This window comes from Nyctereutes procyonoides, unplaced genomic scaffold, assembly GCF_905146905.1.
Source record: "Nyctereutes procyonoides isolate TBG_1078 unplaced genomic scaffold, NYPRO_anot_genome, whole genome shotgun sequence".
Taxonomy (NCBI): domain Eukaryota; kingdom Metazoa; phylum Chordata; class Mammalia; order Carnivora; family Canidae; genus Nyctereutes; species Nyctereutes procyonoides.
Genome location: NW_026575041.1, coordinates 3,268,222 through 3,292,379, shown reverse-complemented (window position 1 = coordinate 3,292,379; position 24,158 = coordinate 3,268,222). Strand labels below are relative to the sequence as shown.

General features: G+C 36.5%; 1 protein-coding gene across 1 annotated transcript in view; it reads left to right on the top strand.

Annotated features, from left to right (window-relative positions):
• The window catches only part of PGM2L1 (phosphoglucomutase 2 like 1), a 53,637-nt gene that overhangs the window by 19,616 nt on the left and 9,863 nt on the right, over positions 1-24,158 (top strand). Inside the window, exons 2-12 of the mRNA XM_055320807.1 lie at positions 1,175-1,342; positions 4,980-5,086; positions 5,820-5,904; positions 9,977-10,060; positions 16,822-17,015; positions 17,857-18,046; positions 18,362-18,459; positions 19,158-19,338; positions 21,443-21,536; positions 22,026-22,155; positions 22,382-22,571. Coding sequence (XP_055176782.1) covers positions 1,175-1,342; positions 4,980-5,086; positions 5,820-5,904; positions 9,977-10,060; positions 16,822-17,015; positions 17,857-18,046; positions 18,362-18,459; positions 19,158-19,338; positions 21,443-21,536; positions 22,026-22,155; positions 22,382-22,571 — 1,521 coding nt within the window. The remainder of the gene's footprint in view (positions 1-1,174; positions 1,343-4,979; positions 5,087-5,819; positions 5,905-9,976; positions 10,061-16,821; positions 17,016-17,856; positions 18,047-18,361; positions 18,460-19,157; positions 19,339-21,442; positions 21,537-22,025; positions 22,156-22,381; positions 22,572-24,158) is intronic.

Here is a 24,158-nt window from a genome sequence, read left to right as displayed (position 1 = left end):
TGCATTGTAAATAAGAAAGTACAGGAGCACTGTACTTAAAATTTCAGTTAATCAGAATGCTCATGGCTTCTCATTAGTTTGTGGCATTACTCCGGTTACTTTAATTCCACTATAACCAGAAAACTTTTTGTTTAAATTATTTATTAATATGTTTTTATTTCTTTGCAAGTTCAGATATACTCTATTTGTACTTTGGGGTTTTGTTTTTTTTGTACTTTGCAAGTACAAATATGCACCTATTAGGTGCCTTGGTTTATCATTCCGAATATTCTGAATATTCATTCATCATTGTATAGGCTATAAATGTAGAAGATCTAAGTTGTTAGTATGGACTAAATCCATACTATACATAGCATGGAAGGGAGTTGTGGTTCACTTTATTTTCATAATATTTGACTCTTACTCTTGAAAAGAAAATACTGGAAAATTTCATTCAAATTTTATTCTAATTATAATTGTATTTCTATTTTAAGTTTGCTAATTGTTTGTGAAGTCCTATATCAGTCAGGGCATCTTTGAGCTTTATGAAAATAAGGTAAAGGATGTGATAATGAAACACAGAATCCTAAAATATAGATGTTAGTGTGTCCTGCTTCACAAGCCAAGTTTGGACTGAATTTTCATTCTCATTCTTAACTAAATCCACATTTAACATCTAAGACCTTTTTATGATCACCTTTACTGTAGATACACTGAATGGTTTCCTGTGACTTTAAAGAGCAGGAAGGCTTATCTGGTCATTTTGAATGGCAGAGATTTAGGAAGTAGTTGGTAGGCATGTGTTGAATGGCTTTTACCCAATAACTTCCATATTTCTTTTAAGACTTAATATAGACTCCAATTTAATTAATGTTATTTTTTGACTAGGAGGCTTATTTTGGATCCACAGCTCTTAAGTTTATCAATTTGTCAATTTGTTAAAAAATTCTTGAATATTGTTTGCTATGACAATTAGAGATATGTAAATCCGACTTCAGTAAGGGCTTGGCTCCTTGGGGGACTCAGTGAATGGCTGGTATTGTTTTACTATACATACTAAGATTGACCAGTAGCACTGTGGAATTTATAGTTTGTCTAGAACCTTGTGATATATGCATACTTAGCTGGCTCCTCAGATGGGCTTCACATTAGGAATCTGCTTATGATCCTCATTAATCTGAATACTTTTTTATAGAATCCAAAAACGAAAGAGCAGATTGAAAATCTGTTACGGAATGGGATGAACAAGGAACTGCGAGATCGTCTTTGTTGCCGAATGACTTTTGGGACTGCAGGACTTCGTTCTGCTATGGGGGCAGGATTTTGCTATATTAATGACCTTACAGTAATACAGTCAACACAGGTAAGTATTACAAAGTATTATATATATACTTTTTCCTACTGTATTTTTTGGCTTTATAAATTAGGTAGTGCCTTTCTAAAAAAAACCACAGACAAACATATCTAGGAAGGTACTTGTAAATAAAAAATGTGGGATAAATGCTGACCTTTGGTCTTGCACAACATTTATCTTAGAAGTCATTTGTGTATCTTCAAGGTCATAGACTAATTTTTTGATTAAGAGTTCTTTTGGCTACCATTGTCAAACTCTTAACAATGTTACTTTGCATTTGCAATCAGGAAATGGATATTGACATTTCCAATTAATACAGAGAAACAAAGATAGAAAAAAAGAATTACTCATTTTGGCATATAGCCATTGATAAAGGTTAACCAGAGTATTTGGAAATTTTCGTTGAAAATATTTCCTTTTAATGTGGTTTTCCATATCCATTTGAGAATTCTTTAAGACAGTGTATATGATTTGTTTCTCCCCACTTTTATAAAACTTTCTCTAGAAACAAATTACTTCTTTTTTAGTGAATCATTCTCACAGCTTTAAGGAACTACACTTGAGGCTAAAACACATTTACCATATACTAAAAATAGTTCTGGGCTAGAGAACTGCTCAGTAGATATAATTCTAATCAATACTGGCAAACAGTAAATCATTTTTAGCCTCGTTGTAAAGGAATTCTCAAAGGCAAAGGCTAATGCAGGGGATGAGGAAGTGATGACAAAATGATTAAATGGGTAGGATATGTGCCACTTCCTGCACCTCTGTCCCCTTACTTTTCCTCATCCAGAGATATATCAGCTTACTCTTTTTAATAAATTGGTTTCCTCATAAGCTTTCATTTTAAATGAACATCCTTGACTTTACAAAAAGAGTTGGAGGAGTGTTTGAAAATCAGTTTCTGTGGAAGTGTAAATTTTTTACTGGACTTGAAATTCCATGTGTGTAATGGAAAAGCCTAATGGAATCTGATTCTTTTACCCTAACCCTTTTCAGAATCTAGGAATAGGGGTTTTAAGATACGATAAATTTTTATACCAGAGAATAATAGGAAGTTCTGTGAGGTTTTAAGATAGCATCATCATTAGAAATAAATTAGTGAAACTAACCAATTAGTGGGCTAGGTTAAGCATGCGTGCATGCACACATACACATACACACACACTCATAGGGAGTGTAACTGGAGTACAGGAGTGCAAGAGCACCTGGCTCTGAGGGTCCTAAGTAGACCAGGTTCGGCCACTTGCCACTGACAAAATCCAAAGGCAGAGACAAGTGGTGGTGAAACAAGAAAGGAATTTATGAGGCCAACTAGGAAGGCAGTGGACTTACCATCTCAAAGACTGTCTCCAAAGTGCTGAAAAATCTTCGAAGCTTATATAAGGAAAATGTGGGACAAAAGTAGGAGTATGTGCAGGTGGACAGTAAAGATCAAACTGATTATTTTCTTGGGGTCACTCATGCAGGGTCTTGCTGACATTATTATTTGAGGGATAGGTAGTTTTGGTTTCCGTCACAGGATGCTTTGCCAGCCAAGTCTTTTGCCTGATTTTAAGAGATAAGCTGGAAAGAAGAGCTTAATCAAATAGAGTATACAGACTGAGGCCAAAATGGAGGTAGTTGAAACCCTCTTTCAGAAGTTGGTTGGAAAGAATAATTATACTAGAAAGAGTCATGGAAAAAACACGTTGAAAAGTCACTAGGGGGGATCCCTGGGTGGCGCAGCGGTTTGGCGCCTGCCTTTGGCCCAGGGCGCGATCCTGGAGACCCGGGATCGAATCCCACGTCGGGCTCCCGGTGCATGGAGCCTGCTTCTCCCTCTGCCTATGTCTCTGCCTCTCTCTTTCTCTCTCTGTGATTATCATAAATAAATAAAAATTTTAAAAAAATTTTAAAAAAAATTAAAAAAAAAAAAGAAAAGTCACTAGGGCCTCATTTGGTGCTGCCACATTGTTTCTTAGCAGTGTCACCATACGGTAGGTCTTCAATAAATTAGAATAACGTAGTTTTAGTTGAACGAATGGCCTTGGGCAGGTCATTAAGTGGAGCTTCAATCTTACTCTGTCTCCTCTTTCTTTGAAGAGATGTTGAAAGATGGACAAAAATAGAAAAAATATCTACATTCCTTCCCTTTGAGGTCGTAAGGACTAAATGTGGCAACATTTGTGAAAGTGGTTTTAAACAACTATTACAATATGAAGTGTTATTTTTAGAGATGAAAGAACTTATTAAGGTTAGCAAATCATTCATAGGATAAATGGTTTTAGTTTATCACTGTGATGTTTTAAATATTAAATATTTCATTTCTTTTTTGGTCATCATTAACTGCAAATTTCCCGTTCATGAAGTTTTCTTTCTGTGAAATTTTAAAACTAAGGAATTACTAATGGGATCAGCACTCTTAAGAAATGCTCTAATGGGGGGACACCTGGGTGGCTGAGCGGTTGAGCGCCTGCCAGGTTATGATTCCAGATACGAATCGCGTCCCACACTGGGCTCCATGCGGGAAGCCTGCTCCTCCCTCTGCCTGTGTCTCGGCTTCTCTCTCCCTCTGTGTCTCATGAATTTATAAAATAAAATCTTAAAGAAAAAAAAATGTTCTAATGGGGCGTTGGCTGGCTCAGTCAGTAAAATGTGCAATTCTTTTTTTTTTTAATTTTTATTTATTTATGATAGAGAGAGAGAGAGAGAGAGAGAGAGAGAGAGAGAAGCAGGCTCCATGCACCGGGAGCCCGACGTGGGATTCGATCCCGAGTCCCCAGGATCGCGCCCTGGGCCAAAGGCAGGCGCTAAACCGCTGCAGCCACCCAGGGATCCCTAAAATGTGCAATTCTTGATCTCTGGGCTGTGAGTTCCAAGCCCCATGTTGGGTGTAGAGATTACTTAAAATCTTTAAAAAGGTAAAGAAAGAAGAAAAAAAGAAAAAGAAAGAAAAGAAAGAAAGAAAGAAAGAAAGAAAGAAAAAGAAAAAAGAAAGAAAGAAAAGTTCTTTTTCTTAATATTTATTTATTCATGAGACACAGAGAGAGAGAGGCAGAGACACAGGCAGAGGGAGAAGCAGGCTCCACGCAGGGAGCCCGACATGGGACTGGATTCCGGGTCCCCAGGATCACGCCCCAGCCGAAGGCGGTGCTAAACCACTGAGCCACCCGGGCTGACCAAGAAAGGTCCTAATGAAGGTTAATGTTGCTGATTAAAAATGTTTCTCATAAGTAGCTCAAATCTTTTTGGTTGGCTTCAGTCTTATGATTTAGCAGGGCCTAAAATGATCAAGATTCTGTTCTCTATAGCCTTAAGGCAAGAAACATTTTCTTTTGGTTCTTCTAACAATTTTTTTAAGCATACTCACTCTCTTTGTCCCTTCTTTTTTCCCTTATGTTTTATATCATAATGGCTTTTATAGTTACATAATTGATATTTCTGTGATAGAAAATGTATCTGAAACTTGAGGAAATAAATGTTTGTCATCTCATATTTGAAGACTGAACAGTACTGTTCCCATACTGGTATATATGAGCATAAAGGCGGAAGCCAGTTTCCTATGAACCAGTAAGTGGCACACTACACATAAAAATAATAGATCTTAAGTTATGGAAAATGCAGGTATTAGTCGGAACTAATCTTTTGTGTTTATCTGCTTCAGGGAATGTACAAATACCTTGAAAGATGTTTCTCAGACTTCAAGCAGAGAGGCTTTGTTGTTGGGTATGACACCCGAGGTCAAGTAACTAGCAGCTGCAGCAGCCAGAGGTACAGTGTTAATTGTTTCAGAGATTAAGTTGGATTGGAGTAAAGCCTGAAAAAAAATTAGGAGGATTTCTCAAACGGGAAACTGTCAAATAGAAATGTGATCACATGCTGATGTTTATTTTGGAGCTGAAATAGAAGCATTTTAGACCTTCCAGTATAACCTTTAGCTCTTACAGGCAGGATTAAAATTTTTAAATAGAGTTAGTATTTAGAATGACACCATCATAGCTTATGATTTTTATATTTTGGCAAAAACATTCAGTAGAAGTGATTATACAGCTTGTATTCTCTCATTATTCTCCTATTTAATTAGTTTTGGAGTATTTTCACACATAGATAATCATGAGATAGTGATACCTTTTTCAGGGGTTAATTAAGCATTTGTGTTTATCCAAGTCTCTTATTTCACTTTCCTCCATTCTTTCTTGCCTTTTTGGGGTTTTATTTCTTAGTAAAGGAGCCATCAAAAGATGAATGAGGAAAAAGGAAGAAATTAAAATATCAGTTCTATTTCTTATTAAGTTCCTTTTTAAAAAAAATCTTACTTAATGTTTTTAAGTTGGAGCATGAAGCCTAAATAACCAGTGATTGTAAGAATTGGTTGTATTAGGCTACTATATATTCAGAATAATTACAATATGAAATATTTATGGAAGTTTGGGTTTTAAAATGTATGGTAAGCTAAAAACTAAGTGAAATCTCTCTCTCTCTCTCCCTCTCTCTCTCTTTTTAGACTTGCTAAACTCACTGCTGCAGTCTTACTGGCCAAAGATGTTCCTGTGTACCTTTTTTCAAGATATGTTCCTACACCTTTTGTAGTAAGTATGCCATGTTATTGATTGTACAATTTGTTGCTCTTGAAAAGATTTCTTAATTCAACTGGAATTCACATCTTTGTCATGCTCCTAGTTCTCTATTAAGTGATATGAAGGACCAAAGAAGGAAAACAAATATTGCTCTGAGCTTATTTTCATTCAACAAGCATGTGTTGGCCCACCAACGAATTTGATCTATAACAAGATAAGTCCACAGTAATGGTCTGATGTCTTAATACTCTTCTTTCAGAAACTGATTTATCAAGCAGATAAAAATGACTGAGGATAAATTTGAACACACTATTAACATGCTTGATCTGAGTGGGGGCGGTGTGTGAAAACCCTGTATTCAGTAATGGCAGGATATTCATTCTTACCAAGTAAGGCCACAAAGGAAATTTCAATAAATATCTGAGAACTGCTTATCAAGCCATGGTCCTGAACCCCAATGCAATGAGATTAGAGATAAGAAACTCACAAAACTCTATATAATTTGGAATTTTAAAAACATAGTTATAAATAATTCCTGGATTAAGGAAGATATCATAATAAAGATTAGAAACTACAAGCAGTCCTTGCTTTGCATTGGAGTACAGGACTGTAAAGACAACTACAAGCTGAAACCATGCCCAGTGATCCTTAATAAACAATAGAGGGGCACCTGGGTGGCTCAGTGAAGTGTCTGCCTTCAGCTCAGGTTGTGATCTCAGGGTCCTGGGGTCAAGCCCCACCTCAGGCTCCCTGCTCAGCGGGGAGTCTGCTTTTCCCTCTACCTCTGCCTGCTGCTCCCCCTGCTTGTATTCTCTCTCTCTTTCTGTGTCAAACGAATAAATAAAATCTTTTTTAAAAAAATGGAAAAATTACAACTGTTCTGTGAACTTTAAAATTTTTTGTCAAAACATTAATACCCTCTTTTTGGTTAAAAATGTATAAGGAAAAGAAAAAAATAGTAAAATTGATGGTTATTTTAGTAGACTCTAATTAAAACATTAAAAACATTGAGAGTAAAATATTTTATTTCTTGGAAAAAATTTATCAAGAGTATGAACAATACAGGGGCATCTGGCTGGCTCGTTTGGAAAAGCATGTGACTCTTGATCTTGGTGTCATGAGTTTGAGCCCCATGTTGGGTATAGATATTACTTAGACTGTGTGTCTAGATAGACAGACAGATTTAGGTAACCTACTTGGTAGGTAGATAGATAAAGAGTATGAACAGTACTTACTTTTTGTTGTATAACTTAATATGAGTGAGCATCCTTTCTATCTATGTCTTGGTGAATTATCATGTTCCTATATAATTTTCGATCAGCTTCCCATATTTTATCTGTTGTGCTTTCAATATGGTGATTTTTCTCTGAGAGTTCCTTTAATGTGAGCTTTGTTTGCCAATATCACTTCCCCTGGGACATCTTCATCCTTTTCATCACAACCACATTCCTTTTATATCCATATGTTCACTAAATTCATCGGGTTGCATGTCTAGAGTCTCTTGAATGACAGCAATGTCAACATTCCTAACTGTTTTTTTCTATAATTCCATTTATGTTTGATTCAAATTTCCCTTCTATTGTTGTTATTTTGTTTCTTTGCTGCACTCTCCTATTTATTGGCCAGGTCTTTCTTTCAGTTATTCATTTTTGCACACTGTCACATGGATTTATCACCAGGAGTTAAGGAGGCAACGCAACTACATGCTTTGCTGTCTGTTGAAAGCTGATAACAGATGTGCATATCCCTGACAGACTTTAACATAGTGACATGATTGGTCATTGATCATGATAGAGTTCTTATATACATACTATTTGTAGACTGAGGAACTAGCAAGTTTACACTCGATGCAGTTTCTCACAGTTAATATACTATGGTGACTGAAATTTAAATGTGTTGTTAGGAGACTGTGTTGTTGTTGACTGTGTTGTTGGGTTTTATTTAGCTAACATGGTACCAGAAATTCATGTATCTTGAACTGTGCAAAACAAGGACTACCTATATTTGAAACTAAGCCATAATAAAAATAATAAATAGCAATAAGTATGGAATATAACTAAAGCCCTACTTCAAGGGAAATATATAGACTTAATGAACATATCAGAAAAAGGGAAGATGAAAAAATAATGAGCTAAAACCCTTTAACTGAGTATGTTATAACCAAAATAGACTTAATCTAAATAAAGTAAAAGAGAGAGGAGTGAAGTTCTGAAGAAAAAATAAATTAAATAGAAAATTTTAAAAAACAGGGCATGAATAAAAGCAAAAGTTGACTCTCTGAAGAGATTAATAAAAATAGACCATCCTTTGTCAAGGATGCTCAAGAAAAAAAGAGATAGACAAATTAAAAGGGAGCATAATGTACACAGTAGAGATTAAGAAAACTACAGTATTCTGAACATAACGCAAATAAATATGAAAGCTTAGATGAAATGGCCAGTTTCCTACAATAATTGATACATCAAAACTGATAAGAAATAGAAAACCTGGGGGCACCTGGGTGGCTCAGTTGGTTAAGCATCTGCCTATGGTTCAAGTCATGATATTGGGGTCCTGGGATTGAGCCCTACATCAGGCTCCCTGATCTGTGAGGAGTCTGCTTCTCCCTCTCCCTCTGCCTCTGCCCCTCACTCATGCTTGCTTGCTCTGTCTCTCAAATAAATAAACAAAATATTTAAAAAAATAAATAGAAAACCTGAAGAGACCTGTAAGCATAATGAAACTCAACTGGAATTTTTTAAAAAGATTTTATTTATTTATTTGAAAGAGAGAGAATAAACAGTGGGGAGGGAGGGAGAGAGAGAGAGAGAGAGAGAGAGAGAGAGAGAGAGAGAGAGAGAGAACAGACTCCCTGGCTGGATCCCAGGACACCTGGATCATGGCCCGAACCAAAGGCAGATGCTTAACTAACTGAGCCATCCAGGTGTCCCTCAAATGGAATTTTTAAAAAATCTTTTCAAATTAAAAATGGCAGGTCCAGATTATTTTATAGGCAAGTTTTCTCAAATACTTGAGGAATAGATGATGTCTCTATAAAATATTCTAGTGATTAATTGGAAATATATTGAGTGGCTCAAAGAATGGCAGGAATCACTAAACAATGAACTCTAATGGATACAGAAAACAGGAAGGGTCCAGAAATCTAGACCATATCTGTAGGATTCTGCTATTTGGTTTGCCATTTCCAACTACCTTCAATTCCTGTGTGTTGGCCTTCCTCTCTCATTACAAGTAGATTTGCTCTAATATATATGGAAGATATTTTTGGTGGTTCCAGATTTACACCCTTTATCACCATGAGTCAAAAGGCAATTTTCCTGAACTAGCTGCAGAAGAAACATCTTGGGGAAGGACTCTGACTGGGCTTTTATGAGCCAGTCTCTGAATCATATCATCAGGCAAATAATTTACTCTGGTCAGACCTGGATCTTGTGTTCATATCGCTATGGCCAGAAGGAGAAGAATCAGATGTGATGGTAGAAGGGGTAGGGGGAACATCCTAGGCTGACAAACAATAGCTACTACAGAGAACAAAGAAAATCCAACCTGGGAATTAACTTGGGGAAGAAGATGATGAGTTGACCTATATATGTTATAAAGGTCATGGAGTATATGTAAAGATCTTCACATTGGAAGTCAGTAGAGCTATGTTCTACCTGTGAATCTTCTCCCTTATGATTTTCTAATGTGTAAAATATGATGGATTAGATGATTCCTAAACTAACTTCCAACACTAACATTTTTAAGATTATACTCACCACTCATATTACCAGAGACTGGCATATAGGAGGTGTTCATTAAATATCTGTTAAATGAACAAAATAATAAGAAAGGTTTATAGGACTAAGGAAAATTAGACTAGGAGGAAAAAAACCATTCAGTCTAACAATTAGGTAGCTATTGGTGACCTAGCAGTTAGATGACTTTAGTTAGATCCCACTCAGTGTGGAGTTGATTGTTAATTAAAGTTTTAGGCTATTTATGTCTTAATGTCTTCTCCCACTATTTAATCAAGGTTATTCTTATGTCAAATGTGTAAGTACCTGGAAAGCAAAATGGAATTATGGTGTTACTGTTTTTTCAGCCATATGCAGTCCAGGAGCTCAAAGCAGTTGCAGGTGTGATGATTACTGCTTCTCATAACCGCAAAGAAGACAATGGATACAAGGTAAACCTTGGTCTCCTAATTTTTGCTTATTTCTTAGTTCTTAATTTAAATAATATGCACCAGGCATCCTGGGTGGCTCAGCGGTTTAGCACCGCCTTCAGCCCAGAGTATGGTCCTAGAGACCCGGGATCGAGTCCTACGATGGGCTCCCTGCATGGAGCCTGCTTCTCCCTCTACCTGTGTTTCTTTTTTTTTTTTTTTCTACCTGTGTTTCTGCCTTTCTCTCTCGGTGTCTCTCATGAATGAATAAATAAAATCTTAAAAAAAAAAAGATGAAAATAAATAAATAAATAACATGTGAGGAGTATATTCTCATCACTGAGGAGCAGGCTTAGATGTTGGGGACAGGAAGATAAAAACATGAGGACCAGCCCTCTAAGAATGTGTTTCCCTGGTGACCCTTATTACTTCTCAACGTGTACAACTATGAGCCAGAGAAACAGTACCTTGATCTGATGCTCCTTTCCCTGCAGGCTTCTACTGGGACGTACCATTGGCCAAAGGATCCATGTGATGTATCGGTCTCCAGGGCAGAAAGCGGGGTGGGGAAGGGTAAAGAGTGGCAAACAGAGGACACAGCACAATACTGAGCCAGTGTTAGTGGCTCCTGGCTGATGAGTGCATGACTTTATATTTGTTTCTCTTCTTGTGTGGGAGGTACACCGAGCTCTTTTTTTTTTTTTTATTACTAGGGACAAGAAGATTTAATACTAATTTAAGATTTTGGTCCTGGTTAGCTGAATGAGTAGTGTTACCATGCACAGAGGCAGAGAAGAAGCATGATGAATTCAGTTTGGGACATACTAAATTTGAGGCATTTGTGGGTCAACCAGGTAGCAACATCCTGTAAGCAATGGGATATATAGATCTGTTGTTTGGGGGAGAAATCTAGGCTGAAGTTACAGCTTTTGGGTCCATCATACATATTAGAACATGTAAGCATATTTGGAAGTCTTTTACTTGGATAAGTGGCTCAGAGATACTATATAGTAAAAAAACAGGCCCAAAAGGGATCCCTAAGGAATATCAACTTTAAGAGAAGGGAGAAAGAAGAAGTGCTGGAGATATAGAAAGACCAGGAGAGATTAGTGCCATCAAAACCAAAAGGATAAGAAGAGAGTTGCAAGGAAGGAGAAGTCAACTGTCCAAGAGAGCTGAGAACCCAGATCTCTCCTCTGAGCATCAGATCAGATTCCTAAATCCAGCGATGTTCTTGATACCATTGGCATGTCTAACAGACATTTCAGAATTAGTGTCTCTAGAAGTCTTAATTCCCCCACAGCCTCTCACATACATGCCCAAATGTGTTCCTCCCCCATTCTTCCCTGTCTCTATAAATTGGCATTACTACCCACCCAAACAAAAACCAAAGATTATTCTTGATTACTCCTTTTCCTTAGCATCTAACATTTAACCTACTAACAGGTTTAACAGATTCTGCCTCTAAAATGTATGTTGAGGGATGCCTGGGTTGCTCAGCGGTTGGGCGTCTGCTTTCAGCTCAGGGCGTGATCCAGGGGTCCTGGGATCGAGTCCCACATCGGGCTCCCTGCAGGGAGTCTGCTTCTCCCTCTGCCTATGTCTCTGCCTCTCTCTCTCTCTCTGTGTCTCTCATGAATAAATAAATCTTTAAAAAAATAAAATAAAATGTATGTTGAATGTTTGCTTCTGCTCACTTCTTCTACCTCAACCATTCTAAAGCATTGTTATCCTCTGTCAGAGCTAGAACATCCTAACTGCTCTCTTCCCTGCTCCCATTGTTCCCCCTAAAATCCATTTTCCACCAAGCAGCCAGATGATCTTTTAAAATATGAACAGATCATGTTACTTCCCTGCTTAAAATTCTCCAGTGACTTCTCACTCTCCAAATAAAATCCAAACTCTTTGGGGTTTGCTGGACTGCCTCCTGCCTCATTTCATTCATTCCCCTCCTGTGCTCACTCCATTCTGGTCACGCTGTCGCTTCTTTCTTCTCCTTTGTCCTCCAGTATACCAAACCCTTTCCCATCTCTGAGCCTTTGTAGATGGTTTTCCTTTGCTTTCATTGCTCTTCCTTAATCTTGCAGATTTGTTTATTTTCATCCTTCAGGTTCCTGCCCAGATGTTATTTCCTTGAAGAGATCTTCCCAGGCCTCCTTATCCCAAGTGGCTTCCCCCAATGACTTTCTCATCTTGTTTATTCCCTTCACAAATTTATCACCATCTCTGATTATCTGCTTACTTTAGGATGAATTGTTTCTTTATCGACTTGTTTGACCTTCTCCAACACCACTCCTCAGTACAAACTCATGGATGAAGGGACTTAGTCTTGTTTTGATATTCATTGCTGGCAAACATATTTGTCACATAAAGCCTCAAGGCCTTAAAGATTTTTTTTCTTAAAATAAAAGGATAAAAGTTAGTGTATAAAGTTAAATAGTAAAAAGTATCTCCCATTTCTCCCTCCCCCCACCCCATACCCCTTTTCAGAAGCAAATATTGTTTCTGGTATTAGTTTACTCCCAGTACATGTAATCACATATGTATTTGTCACTCCCACATTTTTTTTCCATAAGTGGTAGAGTACTATATGGAGTGTTCTGCACCTTGCTTTTTTCATGCAACAGCATGAAATAATCTTAGAGATCATTCTCTCAATCAATCAATTGATAGGGAGATAGATCTGCCTCATTCATCTTTAAAAATCTATATAAACGAATCCTGATTTATTTTTTTAAGATTTTATTTATTTATTTAAAGAACACATGGTTATGGGGAGAGAGAGAGAGAATCTCAGGTAGACTCTGCACTGAGCGTGCAGCATGACATGGGGCTTGATCTCATGACTCTGAGATCATGGCCTGAGCTGAAATCAAGGGTTGAATGTTTAACCAACTGAGCCACCCAGGTTCCTCATAATCCTGATATATTTAACCAATCCTCTGTTGATGAACAGTTTGTTTCTGATCATCTGCTACTTATCAACAATGCTACATAGAATATTATTCTACATATGTCTTCATCCATGTGTGCAAGTAGATTTATATAATCAGTATAGAATAGTAGTTAACACTATGGGTTGGGTTTAAAACCTGTCTGCCCCATTCAGAAGTTTTATTACCCTGTACAAGTTCATTTCCCTATGCTTTAGATTCCCCATTTGCAAACTAGGGAAAATAATAGAACCAAGGTCATAGAGTGAGAATAAGGATTAAAGAGATATTGCATGAAAAATGCGTAGTGCTCAATAAATTAGCTATTATAGCTGCATTGTCCAACATGGTAGTCACTAGCCACCTGTGGCTATTGAACATTTAAAATATGAATAGTCTCGGGACACCTGGGTGATTCAGTGGTTGAGTGCTTATCTTCTACCCAGGGTGTGATCCTGGAGTCCTGCATCGGGCTCCCTGTATGGAGCCTGCTTCTCCCTCTGCCTATGTCTCTGCCTCTCTCTGTGTCTCTCATGAATAAATAAAATCTTTTAAAAAATTAAAAATAAATAAAATAAAATATGAGTAGTCTGAACTGAGATGTGCTGAAAGTGTAAAATACACACCAGATTTCAAAGACTTACTATGAAAAAGGAATGTACAATATTTCATTAATTTTGTATTGATTACATGTTAAAATGATAATATTTTGGATATATTGGGCTGTATGAAGTATATTACCATTAATCTTACCTGTTTCTTTTTGTCTTTCCCAATGTGGTTACTAGAAAATTTAAATTTATGTAAGTAGCTTGCATTTGTGGCCCACATATATTTCTGTGGCACTGTTGACTATAGAATAAATTTCTAGAAGTGAAACTTTTGAGTTAAAGAGATATGAAAGAAAATTTATCATTTTTTTTTTGAAAATTTATCATTCTGTATTCAAGGTGGTTGTACCAATTGATACTCTCACTAACGATGTATGAGAATCTTTATCCCATACCTTCCATATTATCATTTTGGTCTTTGCCAATCAGATTGATGAAAATGTTATGTTTAATCTGCACCTGTGTTATAACTAAGGTTGAGCATCTTTTCATTTATTTGCATGGTATTTTTTAAAGATATTATTTGAAAGAGAGAGAGAGAGAGAGCATGAGCAAGGAAAGGGGCAGAGAGAGAAGCAGACTCCCACTGAGCAGGGAGCCTGATGTAGGGCTCAATCCCTGGACTCCAGGATCATGACTTGAGTTGAAGGTAGACACCCAACCAACTGAGCCACCCAGCCATCCATATTTGCATGATACTTGTTTTCCCTTTCCTGAGAAGTATGTTGAAAGTTTTGTCCATTTTTCTCTTGGGCTGTTGCTCTTTTTCTTAGTGATTTGTGAGAACGCTTTATACATAAAAAGTGGCTCTTGGTTATCTGTTTTGCAGGTATTTTCCCCCAATGTTATCATTTGACTTTGACTTTATTTATATTTTTCCATTCATAGTATTATGATATGTTTTCCATTTGGGAAAAAAGTTATTTTGGCATTTTTATCGGTATCATATCTCATTTGTAGATTACTCTAAGAAGCCTCAATATTTTTATATTATTTATTGAGTCTCTTTATTCATGAATAGTATATATCTTTCTATTCTTTCAAAACTTCTATTATATACTCTAGTAACATTTTAAATATTTTTTAATATTTAAAGCAGACTCCTGCTGAGCAAAGAGCCTGATGCCGGGCTCAATTCCAGGACCCTGGGATCATGACCTGAGCCAAAGGCAGACGCTTAACTGACTGAGCCACCCAGGCATCCTGCCCTTTTCATATATTTTTGAAAGATTTTATTTATTTTACAGAGAGAGAGAGCACAAGCAAGGGGAATAGGAGAGGGAGAAGTAGGCTCCCTGCTCAGCCCTATGCTGGGCTCCATGCCAGGATCCTGGGATCATGACCTGAGCTGAAGGCAGACACTTAACCAACTGAGGCCTTCATATTTCTTTTAAAGTTTATTCATGGGTATATTTTGTTGCATGGATTTTTCTTTTATTATATCAGATTGGGATACTTTCTGCAATAGGTTCAGAAAATCCACAAGAATGGTTAAGCTGATAGGAATTTGTCACAAATAAAGTAAAGTCCACAGGTAGGTGGCTGCTAGCAGGGTTCTGTAGCTCAGTGTTGTTGGGCCTGGCATCTCTGCAGGGTTTTTTTGGCCTTTCCTTCAAGTGTAAACCTCATATAATGGTTGTACCTCTAGGCATCACATCCATATACAAAGCAAGAAGAAATGAGCAAGGAGAAAGGCTAGAAGTTCTTTCTCATGTTTTATAAATTTTCATGGTAAATTTATAAATTTCATTTATAAATTTTCCTGAAGGAGCCTATGGATAGAATATTTTTTTGTGGCTTGGAATGTGGGAGCATCACTCGGAGCAGTGAAAGAAAATTTATCATTCTGTATTCAAGGTGGTTGTACCAATTGATAATCTCACTAACAATGTATGAGGATCTTTATCCTATACCTTCCATATTATCATTTTGGTCTTTGCCAATCAGATCGATGAAAATGTTATGTTTAATCTGCACCTGTGTTATAACTAAGGTTTGAGCAGTGATTTAAAAATTTAAATTTTTAAATTTCTACAGGAACTAGAAGTTTCACTTATTGGGGGGAATTTCTGTGTTAACTGAGACCTCAGATTTGAAAGTTTGTAAAACCTGTTGAATAGACATGCTTCCTTACACCTTTCTATACTAGTGGGCAGAACTTCTATTCTGTATTTCTACTGAAAGGGGGAACATCTTCAGGTCTCCAATTTCCTACCTTCTACATGGCATTGCAACCCAAAAACCAGAGAAGTGGACAGTTCCCAAACCCTAGGCAGTCACAGCATCAGCTCACAGCCTTAAATCACTTTGGTTTTCTTTTTTTCCCATTGCCTGAAGTTTTCCCTTTTCTTATGAACTAAGCTATGCATTTTAGGTAATGTTTTTCTGACATTAGCTCACATTTTAAGGTGTTTATAGAATGAGAATTTTTTAGATCATCTAGTCTACTATCTTGTTTGGCACAGAGCTTAGTACGTAGTCCATATATGTATTCTTCTTTCCTTCATTCAGGATGCAAAAGAGGGTAGTCCTGTCACATATATGGTTGAAGTCAGTATAAATATTCTCTAAGCAGAGTCCCTTCTAACTTTGAGATCCTATGAATTATAGAAATACATTTTCTTGCTTTTTTTTTGTTAACTGTTCCTAATGTCTTACTGATCAAGCTACTTGGCAAACTGACAGTTTAATGCAATGTATTTTCATTCATTAAGTGCTGAAAATACATATACTGAAATGTATATGTAATAATTAATTACCTTCCTGATATAGACTTTCTCTGCTGTGACATATACTTTTTTTTTGTGACATATACTTTTAACTGAGAAATAATTTCTTCTTTATCACAGAACTCCTTTATCATGCTAAGATTTTTTAGTATCAAATTTTATAAATATCCCATGATTTCTTAGATTATCTTCAGTATATAGTTATAGATCTATGAGTGGATTCTATGGTATATACATATTAATATGTTGTCATAATGATACCCAGATTATATTTTACTTGTATTGTTATTAAAGTAGATTTCTAAAAGTGAAAATAATACATGATCATTTTATTGAAGAGTCCCTGTGGGATCATCATCAACATCCTTTGGTATAAAGTTAGTCCCATGTTGACATTTTCTACTTAATTAATTTGGGAAGCTTCTTTATAAAGCCAAATATCCCTACTGTAGCTAAGAATATCTGGCCAACATTTCCAGTATTTATAGTCGTATTTATCTATCATCTAGGTTTATTGGGAAACTGGTGCTCAGATCACATCTCCTCACGATAAAGAAATTCTGAAATGTATAGAAGAATGTGTGGAACCTTGGAATGGTTCCTGGAATGATAATTTAGTGGATACCAGCCCACTGAAGAGAGATCCTCTACAGGACATTTGCAGAAGATACATGGAAGATCTTAAAAAGATCTGTTTTCACAGGTATCCAAAAGGGAATATAGGATAGCGTTACCATTTAATAAGATTGATGAATAAAGTAAAGAAATAGGGATAAAAATGTGTTGGCTATATTATATTATATATTATATGAAAAGTATAGCTAAATAGTACTAGTCATCATACTTAAAAGGTGGAAATAACCCAAATATCTATCAACTGATAAATGGATAAACTGTGGTATATCTATACAATGAAATATTATTCGGCTATAAAAAGAAATACTGATACATACCACACATGGATAAACTTTGGAAACATGCTAGGTGAAAGAAGCCAGTCACAAAGGACCACAGAATATATGATTCTGTTTGTATAAAATGTCCAGAGAAGGCAAATCAATAGAGAGATAGAAACAGACAGAGGGTATATTAGTGATTGCCTATCACTAGGAGGAATGGGAGTGTTGGGGGTGGTGGCTCTGGGGTACAGAGTTTCTTTCAGGTGTAATGAGAATGTTCTAAAATTGATTATGGTAATGGTTGAATCTGTGAATATAGTAAAAGCCATTGAATTATACACTTTAAGTAAATGAATTGTATAGTGTATTAATTACTTCTTAATAAAGCTATTAAAATTATAGCTAAATATGTGTTTTCTTTATATGAGATTAGGAAATTTTCTCTAAAATTTGATTTTGCCTTATTTCCATATTTCCTTAACTATTCTATAAATAGCTAACACTATGGCTGGAAAGCATCCTGGCGTGCTGAGTGTATTTTCTTTATCCTAAAAAATAGATTTTAGCTTCCTCCCTAGCTTATTTTAATTATATCACAAGTACCACATTTTATGATTTTGATTGAATAATTCTTTTCCTTTATAGGGAATTAAACTCAAAGACTACCTTGAAATTCGTACATACATCTTTTCATGGAGTCGGACATGACTATGTGCAGCTGGCTTTTCAAGTGTTTGGTTTTAAGCCTCCAATTCCAGTACCAGAACAAAAAGATCCTGATCCAGACTTTTCTACTGTTAAATGTCCAAATCCTGAAGAAGGAGAATCTGTGCTGGTATTTTTTTTCTTTATTTAAATTATTAGTGCATTAAACTTCATCAATAGACAGAACTTATTGACAATGCAAAGATTACTTAGAAAGGCAGAAACCACTTTAGTTTACATAATTTAAATTATATTTGAGCCAAATATTCTGTTTTATTTGAAATCTCACTGGTGAATATCCCTACTTCTAGGCTTCTTTTAAATTTAGCCAAACTCTATTCCTTCTAAAATTTATGTCAACTAACATAGTGCCTCTACATTTAGGAATATTAACACTGAATTTAATATCTGGAATACAATCTGGTGATCTGGCTCACTGTTTCAGGAACTTTCTTTGAGACTGGCAGAGAAAGAACATGCCCGCGTAGTGCTAGCCACAGATCCTGATGCAGACCGACTAGCAGTGGCAGAACTTCAGGAGAAGTAAGTAAACCTGGCACTTAAATAAAATCCTAAACTTTGAAAAACTGTCTTTAATTTTGAGTCTTACAGATTCATTTGAAACAATAAAAAATAAGAAAACAAATTTCCTGTAAGTCCATTATCCAAAGATAACCCCCGGAGGTTGGCATTTTGACATTTCCTTTCTGTTTTTTTCTACTCAGACATTTAAAATCTACTTGTTTTTATAAAATTTTTATCATATTACATACATTTTTCATATCTTGTCTTCCACTTAATATTGTACTGTGGGCACTTTTTTCAGTACTTGAATATTGTTTAAAATATTACTTTTTAAAATGGTATAATATCCCAACAGATTGCTTTATCAATATTAATCATTTTCTAATCTTGGTCCTTGGGATTGCTGTGTATTTTTGCCAATATAATGTTGTGACAGATGTCCTTACATAGACAGGACATCATATTACCACTTTTTTCACGTTCGGTAGGAGAATGAAAGTTATAGTGTAATAATTTTTTAACAGGCACTGCTGCCCTTTCTACCCTAAGTTCACCACTGGTGAGCTAGAAATAAGTACTAAATATTTTCTCAGAAATCTCATATACTAGTTTTTGGATTTTCCTATGTGAAGGATGGTAATTTGTGTATCTTAGGGTCAAGAAATTTTAGTGAGAAGGTATAAAAGTCTTGACTTGAATTTTCATTCTCTCTACAGTGGTCATTGGAAAGTTTTCACAGGGAATGAGTTGGCAGCTTTGTTTGGGTGGTGGATGTTTGATTGCTGGAAGAAAAATAAATCAAGAAATGCTGATGTGAAGAACGTTTATATGTTAGCCACCACAGTCTCTTCCAAAATTTTGAAGGCAATTGCACTTAAAGAAGGATTTCATTTTGAAGTAAGAACAGATAACATCTGTGTGCTACTTTTCTAAATCGATTTCTATACATCAAAGCCATCTTCCCACCAAAACTGACTTGATTTGATTTATAGTCCCTCCTTTTTTTCTAATTCTGTTAACACTTGCTTAATCTCTTGATGATTTAGACACCTTGAGCCACGTCCATCCAGTATGTGAATTTCTGGAACTAAGATAAGATATTCTTTAAAAATTGCACTAAAACTTATTCCATACAACAAAATCTGGTTTTTATACTGAGAAAACCAGTGACTTCATCAGTAATATAAACTCCATTCCAAAAAAATTGTAGGTATCATTGGCCATTGTTTAGCCTCTTCAAATTCAGTCTTCAGAAACTTAGTCTTCTAAATTGTAAATTAAGACCCAATGTTCGACACCCAAGAAACAAATAACTCTCTCTCAGCACAGATCATTAACCTTTGTAAGCCTTTGGCAGTTAGGCTAACAATTTTTATAGCTTCTGGGACTGATGCCAATTAAATTGCTTTTCCTCTGCCATCTTTGCCAAACATCAGTGCAGATGTCACCTCTGATCATTTTTTTTTTTGATCCATAGCCAAGCTATGCCTCTTAATACTGATTGGATGAATAAAAGAAAACTATACCTGTTTTAATGAAATAAAACTTTCAATTTCCGGCTTTTAGAAAAAATACAAATAAAGGGGCACCTGCGTGGTTCAGCTGGTAAAGTGTCCAACTCTTGATCTCAGCTCAGGTCTCGATCTCACAATCATGAGTTCAAGCTCTACATTGGGCTCCATATTGGGCATGGAGCCTACTTAAAAAAATAATAATAATACAAGTAGCAAAAGAGAAGAAATTGAAAAATGTATTCAAGCCTAAGATTCTGAATGACAGTAATGTTAACATTTTTCTCGTTAATACCTATGGCAAGAAAAATGTATAACGAGCACAAAAGAGAAACAAAAACATGATTCTGAAGACCAGTATTATAAATTTGCTTCCTTGTGTTTGTTGTTGGTTCTATGGAGGGCAGCAGCGGTTTTGGTTTTTATTTTTTTCTCACTGAGGAAGTAGAGAGGTGAAGTGGGAATCCTAAGTTAGTAATGGTGAGCTCTAGAATCAGTGTATATCACATGCTCTTTCTATTGACTCTAAAACAGTTCATGTCCTTAAAGTGAACAGTAACTCACAGATGAAAAGTCCCCAAATCTAATTACCAAAGAAGGGCTTAGTAACTTTCTTGGTTTTATTTAGGCCTTGGTATTGCAGTAAGGAACACTTGGTTCAAGCATATGCTGTGCATCATTAAAAAGCATTGTGGCCTTTGATTACTCAGGAAACTGAGTAACCAATCAATCGATTACTCAGGAAACTAAATCATAACTCTAATAGGTGTTCTTGTTATTAGTACTTATAATACAGCCCAAAGGCCAGTTTCTGAGAAGTAGTGTCATTAAATGCTCGCTCCATCTCTTACATACAGCATAATCTTGGGCAAATTCACTAAGTCTCTGAGCTTCTGTTTCAGCAACAGAGTTTTTGTAATCATTAAAAAAGGCAATGATAGGGCACCTGGGTGGCTCAGTCAGTTAAGCAACTGACTCTTGATTTCAGCTCAGGTCACGATCTCAGGGTTCTAGGATCCAGCCCCACATAGGACTCCCTACTCAGTGGGCAGCCTGCTTTTCCCTCTCCTGCTCCCCTCTGCTTGTGCTCACTCTCTCTCTCTGTGTGTCTAATAAATTTTAAAAATCTTAAAAAAAAAAAAACACCAAAAAAACCCCCAATGATATAAAGCGGCTGTTAATAGTGCTTGGTAAATAGTAGATGATTATAATATATGTGTGTATTAATGTTACTATGTAACTATATCGATCACCACTTACAAATGTTGGATTATAGTTGGTGTAAATCACTTATTTCTATGTTCAATAAATAGTGGGTTATCACTCATGGCAATATGAATCCAAGCACTTCCTGGCTATGTGCTTACCACTGTCTAAATCTGTGTGGACTAAAAACTGTAAGAGAAGATCACTAGGAGAGTGTTACCTGCACTTAGCAAAAGGCCTTTATGAGGAGTCACTTAACTAGAGTGGCCTTCACTGCATTTCAGGAAACATTACCAGGTTTTAAATGGATTGGAAGTCGGATAAAAGACCTCCTGGCAAATGGAAAAGAAGTCCTTTTTGCATTTGAGGAGTCAATTGGTATGTAGTAAATATTAAAATCCTTGAAATTTGAATGAGAGCAATTTTTTTAAATGTAGTAATTCTATGGAGAGGACTTTTTGTCTTCTGGTTTTGCATTTTGAATTATAAAAACCACAGAGAACTGATCATGGCAGGGGTGGGGGAGACCCTTAAAAGTTCCCTAACTATCTTCCGTATCAGTGGGTTTCATCCATTTGCAGGCTCTTAAATCCACTGGTTCTGTAAATGAAAACTATTGAAATTATAATAGGCTTAAGTTTTCCCCTTTTTAAAAAATGTGTTTTGGGGCAGCACCTGTGGCTGAGCGGTTTAGCGCCGCCTTCAGCCCAGGGCGTGATCCTGGAGACCCAGGCAGGATCAAGTCCCACGCCAGGCTCCCTGCATGGAGCCTGCTTCTCCCTCTGTCTCTGCCTCTCTCTCTGTATGTGTGTCTCTCTCATGAATAAATAAATAAAATCTTTTTAAAAAATGTGTTTTAATTCTTAGGTTTTCTATGTGGCACTTCGGTTTTGGATAAAGATGGGGTGAGTGCAGCTGTAGTTGCTGCCGAGATGGCAGCTTACCTGGAAACCAAGAATATAACATTGAAACAGCAACTGATCAAGGTTTATGAAAAGTAAGTTCTATTATTATGAATTTATCATTTCAGTTGCCAAATTTCTCATTTTTTTGGTCCTGCTTTTAGCTTTCTAAATTCGATTTTGAAAATAGTCCTTTTTAAAAAGTTCTAAAACTGAACTAAAGACACCCACTTTCCAAATAATACTAGAATAATTATCTTTGAATATATACTTTTCTCAAGTTATCTAAAATCTGATTTTAACACTTAAATCTTTGTGCAGGTATGGTTATCATATTTCAAAAACTTCATATTTCTTGTGTTATGATCCAACCACCATCAAAAGTATATTTGAAAGGCTTCGCAATTTTGATTCTCCAAAAGAATATCCAAAGTTCTGTGGGACATTTGCTATATTGTATATACGGGATGTTACCACTGGCTATGACAGCAGCCAGCCTAATAAAAAATCAGTAAGTACTTTTTTTTTTTTTTTACTTTCTTAACATTTGTAGTGCTTTGTACTATTGTAAAATAGTGGAAGTTCAAGCCTGTGAATGTCTTGAAACTATGATCCGTTTTTTTTTTTTTCCAGAGCAGTTGTAATCCCATTAACAGGCTCCCTACCTCTGATCTTGTCCTCCTCTCTCTCCAAGTGTGTGCTCCTCCCTGGGGAGGGAGATGCAAAAGAGAATTAGACAAAAAGAGAACCAGATGGAGAGAGGGAAGATGTGTGAGGTTGAAAATAAAGTCCAAAAGCCTGTCGTTTCAAAGCTCACCATTTCGCCTTTCTATTTGCAACTTCTCATTTCGTCCCTATATCTGCAGCCAAATAGAACAGCTTACAGTTTCTTATATGCATACATTGTTATTTTAAAATTATGCATTTTGGTGCACCTGGGTGATTCAGTTGGTTAAGCATTTCCCTTTGGTTCAGGTCATGATCTCAGAGTCCTGGGATGGAGCCCCACATCAGGCTCCCTGCTCGCAGGGAGCCTGCTTCTCCCTCTTCTTCCCCATCCCCTAAGCTCTTTTGTTATCTCTCTCTCTCTCTCAAAAAAAAAAAATAAATAAATACAATCTTTTTTTTAAATGAAAATAAAAATATCTGTGTTTTTGCTCAACCTATTTCCTCCATCTGCCTCTCCTTCCTACTACTGCAGGTCCACACCTTAGTCCTTATTTAAGACTTCAGGCAGGGACACCTGGGTGGCTCAGTGGTTGAACATCTGCCTTTGGCTCAGGTTGTGATCCTGGGATAGAGTCCCATATCAGCCTCCCCACAAGGAGTCTGCTTCTCCCTCTGCCTGCCTCTCTCTCTGTCTCTCATGAATTAAAAAAAAAAAAATCTTAAAAAAAAGACTTCAGGTAGATGTCACCTCTTCCACATACCTTCTAGATCCCATAATTAGATCTCTTTCTCCTGTGATTTCATTATACATTGTGCCTTCCTCTTGTTACTTATCACTTTCTATCTTATGTTATCAGTGTGCTGTACCTGGCAGATCCATTTCTTTTTTTTTTTTTAAGATTTTATTTATTTATTCATGAGAGACAGAGAGAGAGAGAGAGAGGCAGAGACACAGGCAGAGGGAGAAGCATGTAGGGAGCCTGATGTGGGACTTGATCCCGGAACTCCAGGATCACACCCTGGGCTGAAGGCAGGCGCTAAACCGCTGAGCCACCCAGGGATTCCCCAGGCAGATCCATTTCTGACATACCTCTATACCTGTCAAAGCTCCTGCCTACATGGTAGGTACTCAACAACTATTTAAATGCCATAAATTGCTGATCATATGTATTTGATTATTGTGAATTATTATTAGCCTTAATTTCCATTTATAATGTCCTGCTGTTGTCTCAGGATGCCAGGGGCATGATATATTTTGGGAAATCTACAACTTCTTGTGGAGAATACAACTCCTATTCCTTTTGTGTCTATTCACTAGCAGTAGTGATGGAGAGAGTTGGACAATGTTGAATTAAATAAAGAATAGAATAGACAGGACTTGCTAGTTGATGCTCTGTGAGTGAAAAAGAGGGCAGGAAGGTCTCAGTCT